At 45.7% G+C, this 12,474-nt stretch overlaps 1 protein-coding gene across 1 annotated transcript; it reads left to right on the top strand.

Annotated features, from left to right (window-relative positions):
* Positions 1-9,637: 9,637 nt before the first annotated feature.
* Positions 9,638-10,108, top strand: LOC122909700 (60S ribosomal protein L23a). The gene has a single exon (XM_044254133.1). It carries the CDS (start codon positions 9,638-9,640, stop codon positions 10,106-10,108), a length of 471 nt encoding a protein of 156 aa, XP_044110068.1.
* The last annotated feature ends 2,366 nt before the right edge of the window (positions 10,109-12,474 follow it).

Below are 12,474 nucleotides of genomic sequence, written 5' to 3'. Positions count from 1 at the left end.
TGGCATGGAGTCCCGCGTCGTGCTCCACGCTCAGCAGAGTCGGCCTGAGACTCTCGCTCTCCCTCCTCTTCACCCCGCCTCTCCCCACACATGCACGGGCTCTCTCCAAAATCAGTAAATAAATCTTAAAAAGAAATGATAGACACTTGTCATGGTACCTTTGCCAAAACCCACAGATTGTACTGAACACAAAACATCTATGTTTGTATCAACAGCGGACTTCAGGGCAGGACTACTGGTCCATCAGTTGTAACAAATACACCACAGGAACAGGAGATGTAAAAAATACTGCAAACTGTGGATGCAGAGGGGTCAAGTGGGACCTCTGTACTTTGTGATCAGTTTTCCCGTAAACATAAAATGCTCTAACAAAAAGCCCTGAACTCTCATCTTTTCATAAATTGAATTTTTTTCTGGTCTACTAGTTTTTTATGAATTGTAATCCTTAGCATGCAATTAATACAAAAGAAACAAACTTATATACACTATATTTTACTACTTAATAGTGTTTTCAACTTTTGCTACTTTAAATTCAATTTTAAATTAATTTAAACTTGGGATGCCTGGGTGGCTCAGTGGGTTAAAGCCTCTGCCTTTGGCTCAGGTCATGATCCCAGCATCCTGGGATTGAGCCCCACATCGGGCTCTCTGCTCCGAAGGGAGCCACGTTCCCCCTCTCTGTCTGCCTGCCTACTTCTGATCTCTGTCAAATAAATAAAATCTTTTTAAAAAATTAATTTAAACTTTTCTACACAGGAAATCATTCTAAAATCTAATTCTTTAAGTATTAGCCAGTATAAAAGCGCAGCCCATAAAAAATGAAAAATTTCAGTGCTCTAAAAGGACAAGGGACAAATAAATAAAAGGACAAGGGAAACCACAGTTTGTCCCTCTGCCATAGGTCACACTAGGGATACTGTCAGGAATGAACAGTATGTTGCACTGCATTAGGGAACTGCATTTAAATCCTGAAACCTACTAGGATTTTTAAGATTGACATAAGCTTGGGTAGTTTTTCTGACATCAATTAAAACAAATTCATTTGCCTTAAAAAATAGTAAAGCCTTTTAAACATCAAAGTTCCCTGGAGACCTGCACATACAAAAACGGCTCTATAGGTGAGAAATGAGGGGTGTCCTGCGGGCTCAGGCAGTAGAGCATGCGACTCTTGATCTCGGGGTTGTAAGTTCGAGTCCCAAGTTGGATGTGGAGATTTCTTAAAAATAAAATCTTTAGGGGCGCCTGGGCAGCTCAATGGGTTAAGCCTCTGCCTTCAGCTCAGATCATGATCTCAGGGTCCTGGGATCAAGCCCCACATCTGGCTCTCTGCTCAGCAAGGAGCCTGCTTCCCCTGTCTCCCTCTGCCTGCCTCTCTGCCTACTTATGATCCTCTCTCTGTCAAATAAATAAATAAATAAAATCTTTTATAAATAATAAAATAAAATCTTTAGGGTACCTGGATGACTCAGTTAGTTGAGCGACTGCCTTCAGCTCAAGTCATGATCCTGGAGTCCCAGGATTGAGGCCCGCTCTGGCTTCCTGCTCACCAGGGGGTCTGCTTCTCCCTCTGACCTTCCCCCTCTCATGTTCTCTCTCTGTCAAATAAAATCTTTAAAACAATTTTTTAAAATAAAATATTTTTAATAAAAGACTTTATTAAAGAGAGAGATCACAAGTAGGCAGAACAGCACAGAGAGGGAGGCAGGGTCCCTGCTAAGCAGAGAGCCCGATGCGGGGCTCGATCCCAGGACCCTGAAATCAAGATGTAAGCCAAAGGCAGAGGCTTAACCCACTGAGCCACCCAGGTGCCCCCAAAATAAAATCTTTATATTAAAAATAATAATAATAAAGATGAAAAAATGTGCCTGAGAACTTCAATATGCCCACCTCACAGCTTGAGACTGTGCCTAAAAGGAATAAAAATTGTTTGGTTTCAAGATTTTCTTGCCTCACACATTTTTCTCAATCAACTTACATTTTCAAAGCCCGAGAAATAAAAATAAAAAATCTTACCCATTCAGACAGGAAATAAAACGGCAAACTACTAAGGAAGACTAGACTGAAAGAACTGGAATATGCAACAGATAAAAAAGAATGCCAAGGAAAGAAATGCAAACATTCAAGACCGCTCAGATAAGCAGCCTGCTTACCCAAAGCTAAGAAGGAAAACCCATATTCAGAAATTAAACCCACTTCCAAGCTGGGCTCTAGACATTCTCAGGTGAGACAGCACCTCCACAGGGGGTCAGCCCCTGGTGCAGGAGGGACGGGAGGATCGCCCAAGAACCTGCAGGAATGGGCTCTGGGAGCCCCGCACACCCTCCTTTCTCCGGGCAGCTTATGGGAACTTCCTCCCCCAGGAAAGGAAACTCTCAGGCAGATTCAGTTTAAGGTTGTGACCCTAATAAATGCCCAAATTCATAAACATCTTGTCCAGGAGACAGAACTCCAGACTCTCACAATTTCTCAGTACACAAATTAAACTCTGAGTGCACCTGTATCACGGATGCAAAACCCAAACATGCAAAAACATCTCGGACTGAGAAAACGCCCTGTGCCTTTGCTAGCTCAGAGCTGGCCTCAGCTTGGGAGTTACTGGCCTCAGGCCTCTGCTCCCCAATCACAACACTCTGGACCACCCCTGGTCATTTAAATGACAGAAACCCAGGGGTTCAAGAATCCTGCAAAATCTCACACATCAGTGTTTATGTGTAAAGGAGGAAAGAAAACTTTAAGGAATTGTACTAGTTCAACAAGAAAACCAACTTTCTACTATCAGAAAATAAAAATGTCCATTATTTCCAACAAAATAAATCGATTTGTAAACAACTGGGTTGGGATACTTATTGTCACAGGTCTAGGCCCTGCTATCCCATTTAAAATCACCTGAAGGAACTAAAAGATCTCAGAATATTACTGTACCCACAGAGAAGAAAAAAAGGAACAAACTGTAACAAATAGGAAGGATTTTTTTTTTCTGAAATTCACCTTTTTGGAAATACTTTATATACTGTCTCCCAAGCTAAGTCTCAAGTGAATAAATCTTTTCAGAATGACAAATGCAAGGAGGGGCAATGCTGACAGGACAGATCACCTAAGAAAGTTTTAAAGAAGAACCTCCACTCAAAGGACATTCGAGAGGATGTCAGTGTCCAGGAAAGATCCTGCTGGGGGTCGGGACACAAAGATTTCATAAAACAGTTCCAGGTGGTTATTCTCCGCTTTCTTCTCATGTAAAATACCCACAAAAATAAATCTTTAAAAAGAGCCATCCATGGCTCTGTGGGTAAATGATAAAATACTGCATAATATGAAATGCACCCCGGAGAACAAATAGTTAATAATGATGCTCTGAACTGGAGAGGAAAGATGGCGTTTCAGAAAACACGGAAAGATCTGGAAATTGAGGCATTTATTGCCAGTCCCATGAAGAGCTAGGCTGGGGGCACAGGGTCGTGACTTTGAGACCCTACTCCCCAAATGTTTGGAAAAGTGCGGGGACACTGGGTCCCCCCAGGGAGAAAGGGAAGGGGACCCCATAGACCACAGCACCTCCCGCGCACGAACCTGGGAGACCGAGGCATGACCGTCCCCTGATGACCCTCCCTGTGGTCATCGCCCGATCTGAGGGGGACGCGGCCACGCAGGGACGGGACAGGATGGCATGGGTCCCTGCGGCCGGGCCGCCCCGCGCTGCGTGCCGCGCCATCCGCGGCCTCGGGTCCCCCGACTCCGGAGTTCACCGCGGGGAAGCCAGGTCCAGCCGCGGCCGGTTCCAGCCGGTCCCCCCGCCCCCCTCTCCCGACTCCCGGCCCCGCACACTCACCATTGCCCGCTTTCTGGGGTACCGGGTCGACCACCATGCGATTGCCGCGGCCGGCGGAGCTCACGGCGACAGAGGATGTGGCGGAAGCTCCCCAAGCCTTTCAGGACGGCGCGAGGTGATGCGAGCCTCGGCCGGACAGCGGCGACAGCACCCAGTCCCCACCGTCCACAGCGCGTCGCCCGCACGTAGGGTTCCAGCGACTCCCCTGATTGGGCCGTTCGCGAGGCCCCGCCCCCGCCCACCTGAGTGACAGCGGGCCGGAGGTCACGTCTTTGAGTCGACCTTGCTCGGGCGGCGGGATGCCACCTGGTCTCTGCGAGGACGTCGCTCTGAACCGCGAGGCCGCCAGGCCACTCACGGAGCCGTGACCCTTCCTCACAAACACGGACCCAAGTGACCTCACTTAGTGCGGAGTCTGGTTCCATTCGGATCCTGGACCGTCTGCATCAGGGAGTCTTCTGCCCACCACGCCCCCCAACCGCTCTCATTTGTATGGAAAGAATCTCGAAGCCTTGGGCCACTTAGCTGGCCGGGAGGTTTGAACCCCACAGTCCTAGACCAGTCCCGAAGCCTCAGGTGCTCGCAGGTCAGAAACATACTGAGGCAAAAACCCACTGGAAAGCCTTTCAGCATCATTCCGTGGATACTTACCTGCTCAAAGGTCAAAGGAGGAAAACGGAAAGAACACCGCTTAGGGAAAAATAAGAGATGGTAAAGGTATCGAGGATAAACAAAGCATGGGGACAACAGTCATCGAAGGGGCAGGACAGAGGTGAGCCACGGAGGGGAACATGAGGCTCCACTACTGCCCACACTTAGGAATCTTGATGATGACTTCGGGGATGTTTATATTATTAGCAGATCCTACCGCAAAACATTTTCTACATTCTTTCCTCAATATATGTGATGATAAAAATCTTAAGAAATTCGGTTTGAAAAGAACATAATTTGTTTATGTTTGTTGTAACTTGGTAATCTGAGTTTTTACTCATGGTTTCGGTGGCAAAATTGGTTAAAATCCAACTGTCTATTTAGAAAGAATTGCTTGCGTAAACTCATTATCATACCTACTTTTTTTTTAAAACAAAGGGTGGCACGTATTGATATGTAAAGATCTGGACTATTTATTAATAGAATAATTAAGTAAAGTGTATTACAACATATATACCATGTTACCCCTCCTGTAACTGTCACCTGAAGAGTCAGGCTGGGGGTGGGGGGTGGGGGTGGGGGTCACTCTAGGTTTGGTTGACAACATATCCCTTCCAGGAACAAATGAAAAGGTTAATTACTTTGATTATGGAAGTGTCCAGGGAGGGCAGGCCTCCCAAGCAGGTGGGAAGTGCCTTGAACGAGCAAGGAAAGGGGGCACCTGGGTGCCACAGTTAAGCAACTGACTCCTGGTTTCAGCTCAGGTCCTGATCTCAGAGGCATGAGATCGAGCCCCATGTTAGGGCTCTACACTCAACACTGAGTTTGCTTAAGACTCTCCCTCTCCCTCTACCCCCCCCCACCCAAATTAATAAATAAATAAAGTCTTTAAAGAAAGAAAAAGGAAAGAAACAGCAAGGGAAAGAGCCTGTCCTAGGTTTTCTTGACGTTCCAGAAACGTCTAGAATGAGAGTTTGGGCACAAGGACAGGGCCTCCCGGGATGGAATGTCTTGTCGGCACCAGAGCAGTGAGCAGCCGGACTTTCTTGTCACCTTGTTCAGATGCAGGGCACGAGGAGGAGGAAGAATGAGGCTTTTACAGGTGTCAGCCGACAGACTTTAAGAAATAGAGACCTCTGGTTTGTCATCTGGTATGTAAGGAACTTAGAGGGGACATTCCTATCCTCGCCAGAAGACTTAAAATCAACACCATGTAACTGAAAGCACGGATTACAGGGCAAACTGCGGTCTCTAGAATTGGAAACAGAGACAGAAATGTAGCCATTTTGACATATGCCCATATCGTTCGTTCTCCTTAACAAGACCTGTCCTTAATATAATCTGCTTTTCAAGAGCCTGACTGACTTGGGATTTTGCCAGAATCGACCTGACATGGCGGGCATGGGGAGGTGGGGGGGATGAAACAGCCAGCCTGAGTTCCCTTTAGCTTTCCTCCCTGACCTGTGCTGAGGGGAGGGGGGGGCTTAGAAATACTTGTAAGGTTGAGAGGGTTTTTGTTTTTGTTTTTTCTAACTCCTGAGAGCAAGTACATGGTGTGTTGCTCACCACCGGTTGAAGGTGGCCTACCATTCTATTTAGTTCTTTTTTTTCTTTTTAAAGATTTTATCTATTTGTCAGAGATAGGGGGAGAGGGAGGGAGGGAGAGAGAGAGAGAACGAACAAGCAGGGGGGAGTGGCAGGCAGAAGGAGAAGCAGGCTGCCTGCTGAGTAGGGAGCCCAATGCAGGACTCGCTCCCAGGACTCTGGGATCAGAGTCCTGACCGAAGGCAGGTGCTTAGCCGAGTGAGCCACCCAGGCATCCCAACAATTCTATTTAACTCTGACACAAAATACAGTTAACATCACATTCCTCAGTTTAAGGGCTCAGTCCCACAAAACTGCCCCCACACTGGAAGGCAGCTACAAACAGGGGAGAGGCAGCTGGCTACACTCATTTCTGCATGGCCAACTACAGATTCAAAAGTTGCCTGAATCATTGTTTGTTAATTTGACAGCAACACTTTACAACTAATAAAATGCTCTTATTATTATTGATTCATTGTAAAAGGTACAAGTCAGAAACAGCCAAATGGAAGGGGCATACAGGGCAAAGGACGTGGGGGAGGTAGGGAACGTCCATGCCTTCTCCAGATACAACACACTTCCAGCACACTGATCTGAGAATCTCTCTGAATCCTGACGTTTCGGGAGGTTTATAGAGTTTCCTTGCATAAGCATGAATGACTAAATCATTGGCACTTAGCTAATAACTCCGTCTCCAACTCCTTCCTCCCCACTACCCAGGGGCTGGGGGCTGAGCTAAAGGTTCGAAGCCTCCAATCCAAGCTTGGTCCTCCTGGTGACTCACTCCCATCCTGAAGCTATCTAGGGACCAGCAAACAATTACCTCCTTAGAACATAAGATGCTCCGGTCACCCTTACCACTCAGAAAGTCCAAGGGCTTTAGGAAGTCTTGGCTGGGAACCATGGATAAAGACCAAATATCTTTCCTATTATACCAAAGAAAGTCACAGTCCAAGGACACATGCTCATTAAAATCTACGGAGAAATCCATGAATCCACTCATAGTTGGAGACTTTACCACCCTCCATCAGTAATTAAGAGTTTTGGCAAGAAGAAAATCAAGAAGAACATAGCTGAATTAAACAGCACCGTCAAACAAGGGGATATAATTGAAATCCACGAAGCACTTCATTCAAACACAGCAGGATATACATGCTTCTCAAGTTCACATGAAGCATTCACCAAAACAGATCATATTTTATGTCTCAACATAAAAGAGAGCTTAAAAAATTTAAAGAAAAGAAATCATACCAAATATGCTGCAGAGCACAAGAGTACTAATCTAGAAATCAGTAATAGAAAGATAGCTGGAAAACCCCCAAATACTGTGAGATTAAACAACCCACTTTTAAATTACGTATGAGTCAACAAAAGAATGACATCACAGGGGCGCCTGGGTGGCTCAGTGGGTTAAAGCCTCTGCCTTTGGCTCAGGTCATGATCCCAGGGTCCTGGGATTGAGCCCCGCATCGGGCTCTCTGCTCCAAAGGGAGCCTGCTTCCTCCTCTCTCTCTGCCTGGTTCTCTGTGATCTCCATCTGTCAAATAAATAAAATCCTTTTTAAAAAAAAAGAATGACATCACAAAGAAGGTAGATTAAGACTTTTCTCCTAAAATCTCCCAGTGCACCAGTTTTGACAACCACCCAAAGCTGAGAATACCTTTCGGGAAGTCCGGGGGTGAATTTCCAGCACAACACCAGAGCAAATAAACTGAGAGCAGAAAGACTGCAGAGAGTACGAAGAACACTTTCACTTTACCTGCCTCCCCCCTGCCCCCGCCCTCAGAGCAGCACACCTCATTGGTGAGACCCCCCTCTGGTTGCCCTAGGATTCCTTCCATAGGGAAAGAGAGAGCAAAGTGACTGAGCACTGGCTTCCCCAGTGGTACAGGACACTGCAAAAGAGACCCATTGCTTTCTTCTCTAAAAATATGTAGGGGAGGGGCAAAATACGTTCGCAGGGGCGAACTGGGGGGCTCAGTCAGTTAAGCATCTGCCTTCAGCTCAGATCATGATCCCAGGGTCCTGGGATGGAGCCCTGCACTGTGCTCCCTGCTCAGTGGGGAGTCTGCCTCTCCCTCTTCCTCTGCCCCTTCCCATGCTTGTGTGTTCTCTCTCTCTCCCAAATACAGAAAAATCTTAAAAAGAAAGAGAGAAAGAAAGAATATGTAGGGGATGGCAATGGATGGGCAGCTGGAAGGCTGATACTGGCTAGTCTGCAGGGCTCATACCATCTGGGACCTGGACATTTTTAAAAAGGCTGCAGACCCTATTGTCTGCTACAAACACCATCAGGAGGCTCACAGGCAGCTGCTGGGGACAGTTCCGACTGGCTTATACATGTGCCTGATGCTCTACGTGCCTCAATTCCAACCCTGTGTCCAGCTCCCTGCAAACCCTGAGATGATGAGCACAAGCAGATGTCTTTCAAGCATGTACATTCAGCCAGTCTGACTTGGAGGAGTTGGGAGAAGACACAGACACTTGAGTATTTCAGAGGACAGAGAGAAGCTCTCAGCACCCATCTTGGCTTTGAAATAGCAAGAGAAGGCATAGAGCCTTAAGAATATCCCCCAAAGGGGCACCTGGGTGGCTCAGTGGGTTAAGCCTCTGCCTTCAGCTCCAGTCATGATCCCAGGGTCCTGGAATCGAGCCCCACATTGGGATCTCTGCTCATCAGGGAGCCTGCTATCCCCCCCCCAGCCTGCCTCTCTGCCTGTGATCTCCATCTGTCAAATAAATAAATAAAATCTTTAAAAAAAATTTTTCCCCACATTTTGGCGACTGTGGCCATTGCTGCTATAAACATGGGCGACAGATGGCCCTTCTTTTCACTATTATCTGTATCTTTGGGGTAAATACCTAGTAGTGCAATTTCAGGGTCATAGGGAAGCTCTATTTTTAGTTTCTTAACCAAGATGCCCTTCAACGGACGAATGGATAAGGAAGATGTAGTCCATATACACTATGGAGTATTATGCCTCCATCAGAAAGGATGAATACCCAACTTTTGTAGCAACATGGATGGGACTGGAAGAGATTATGCTGAGTGAAATAAGTCAAGCAGAGAGATTCAATTATCATATGGTTTCACTTAGTTGTGGAGCATAAAAAATAACATGGAGGACATGGGGAGATGGAGAGGAGAAGGGAGTTGAGGGAATTTGGAAGGGGAGATGAACCATGAGAACTATGGACTCTGAAAAACAATCTGAGGGTTTTGAAGGGGCAGGGGGTGGGAGGTTGGGGGAGCCAGGTGGTGGGTATTATGGAGGGCACCTATGGCATGGGGCACTGGTTGTGGTGCATAAACAATGAATTCTGTTACGCTGAAAAGAAATTAATAAAAAAAAGTTTTCCCCCAAAGATGGTGCCTGGATGGCTCAGTGGGTTAAAGCCTCTGCCTTCGGCTCAGGTCATGGTCTCAAGGTTCTGGGATCAAGCCTCACATCAGGTTCTCTGCTCAGCTGGGACCCTGCTTCCCTTCCTCTCTCTCTGCCTGGCTCTCTGCCTACCTGTGATCTCTCTCTGTCAAATAAATAAATAAAATCTTTAAAAAAAAAATTTCCGACGAAGATGGCGCCGAAAGCTAAGAAGGAGGCCCCTGCCCCTCCCAAAGCCGAAGCCAAAGCAAAGGCTTTGAAAGCCAAGAAAGCGGTGCTGAAAGGCGTCCACAGTCACAAAAAAAAGAAGATCCGCACATCACCTACCTTCCGACGACCCAAGACTCTGCATCTCCGAAGGCAACCCAAATATCCTCGAAAGAGCGCCCCCAGGAGAAACAAGCTTGACCACTATGCCATCATCAAGTTCCCCCTGACTACTGAGTCAGCCATGAAGAAAATAGAAGACAACAACACACTTGTGTTCATTGTGGATGTCAAGGCCAACAAGCACCAGATCAAACAGGCTGTGAAGAAGCTCTATGACATTGATGTAGCCAAGGTCAACACCTTAATCAGGCCTGATGGAGAGAAGAAGGCATACGTTCGGCTGGCCCCTGACTATGATGCTTTGGATGTTGCCAACAAAATTGGGATCATCTAAACTGAGTCCAGCTGGCTAAATCTAAATACAGTTTTTTCATGATAAAAAAATTTCCGCCAAAGAGGCAGCAAAAGAGGCATGATGGGGGTGTATCCATAGAAAAGGTTTGAGACAGCCTCAGAATATCCAGTTGGGCTGACTGGTGAAGGTGTTTCTCTCCCAAAGTCAGTCAGTAAATACTGTGAGCGCTGACCACATCTTCAAATGCAAAGACAGCAACACAAGACTTCAAGAAACACAAAACAACAAGGAAAAATGATACCACAAAAGAACACAATATTTTTTCAGTGACCAAACCCACAGAAATGGAGATCTACAAATTGTCAGACATGGATCTTCAGGGTCCCGGGGTCGAGCCCTGCGTCAGGCTCTCTGCTCGGCGGGGAGCCTGCTTCCTCCTCTCTCTCTCTCTCTCTCTCTCTGCCTGCCTCTTTGCCTGCTTGTGATCTCTGTCTGTCAAATAAATAAAACCTTTAAGAAAAAAAATGAGAGAGATTTATTGACTAATTTTAGGGACTGTGCCACAGGGGCAGGAATCTGTAGGAAGTTCCCCAAGGAAGGGGGCACTGCTAAGAACCAATTTTCTTGCACTCCTTCAGACTAGCTGACCAATGCTAGCAGGTGCCAGTTGTGACACTCTCCATCTGCCTTGCTAGCACTGTTCCCCTCACCCCGGTGTCCCCTGCAGACCCACCCTGCTGAACTTGCCCACCCTGGCAGGTGCCATCCAGACACATCTTAGGACCAAAGCCCCCCAAAAGCAGCTACTGCACCATCATATCCAGCAGTTGATGTTGGTCAGCACACCCCTCATAGTTCCTGCACCCATCTCCACCATCACACATAGCACGCAGCCCTGGCCAGGACTGGTCCCCCTCCAAACACCTCCTATACTGGTGGGTGCGGGAGGCCCCATGCACCAGTTTGCCCACAACAATCACAGCAGGGCCTTCCCACAAGCAAGCCTGCTGCAGTCATGGCCCATCCACAAGAGGAGGGCATAGGCAGTCCACGTGGGTAACACCACTGGAGTGCCTGGTTCTGGTGACTAGGGGAACTGTACTTCTGGGCCCCAAAAGATGCCTTCTACATAAGACTACTCCTTCAATACCAGGAGACATAGCTGATCTACCTAAAATAGAGAAACAAACACAGAATCAGGCAAATTAAGGAGAGAGAAGAATAAGTTCTAAATTAAAGAACAAGACAAAACCTCAGGAAAAGAAATAAATGAAATGGAGGTAATCTACCTGATAAAGAGTTCAAAGTAATGGTCCTGTGCTCATCAAACTCAGGAGAAGAATGGGGGAACACAGTGAAATCTTCAACAAAGAGAAACTATTAAAAATGAGCCAATCAGAACAGAAGAATACAAATAAGAAATGAAAAATACACTAGAGGGAATTGACAGCAGATTAAAGGATGCAAAAAAAAATCAGGAATGTGGAAGATAGGGTAATGAAAATTATCCAAACTGAACAGCAAAAAGGAAGAAAGAATAACAGAAATGAGGATAGTTTGAGGGACCTCTGAGATAACATCAAACACTGACATTCACATTATAGGGGTCTTAGAAGGAGAAGAGAGGTAAAGGGGCATAAAACATATTTGAAGAAATAATGGTTGAAAACTTCCCTACTCTGGAGAAGGAAACAGACATTCAGGTCTAGGAAGCACAGAAAGTGAGAAGCTAGATGAATCCAATGAACTCCACACAAGACATAGAGTAATATGTCAAAAATTAAAGAGAAAGGAAATCTTAAAGGCAGGAAAAAAAAGCAACTAGTCATATATAAGGGAACACCCATAAGACCATAAGCTGATTTTTCAACAGAAACTTAGCAGGCGAGAAGGGAGATCAAGCCCTACAGTGGGTTCCATGCTGGGCATGAAGCCTACTTAATATTCTTTCTCTCCACCTCCCCTCTAAAAATCAATTAATTAATTAATAGGAAAATAGATAATAAGTAAATAAATGACACCCAAATTGGTAAGGAAAAAGTAAATCTATCACTTATTGCTGATGACATGATATAATATGTAGAAAATCCTAAAGATTCCACCAAAAAACTGTTAGAATAAATAAATTTAGTGAAGTTGCAGGGTATAAAACTAATATACAATCTGTTGCATCTCTATACAATAACTATTAAAAAAGAAATTAAGGAAAAAATTCCATTTGCTATTGCATCTGAAAGAATAAAAAGACCCATGAATAAATTTAACCAAGGAGGTGAAAGACCTGTACTCTAAAAACTATGATAAGATGATGGAAGAAATTTAATATGACACACATAAATGGAATGCTATACCATGTTCATGGATTGGAAGAATTAATATTATTAAAGTCCATACTACCGAAAGCA

The sequence above is a fragment of the Neovison vison genome, chromosome 6 (genome assembly GCF_020171115.1).
Source record: "Neovison vison isolate M4711 chromosome 6, ASM_NN_V1, whole genome shotgun sequence".
Taxonomy (NCBI): domain Eukaryota; kingdom Metazoa; phylum Chordata; class Mammalia; order Carnivora; family Mustelidae; genus Neogale; species Neogale vison.
The sequence above is the reverse complement of the archived record's forward strand: the minus strand, read 5'-3'. Positions and strand labels throughout refer to the sequence as shown.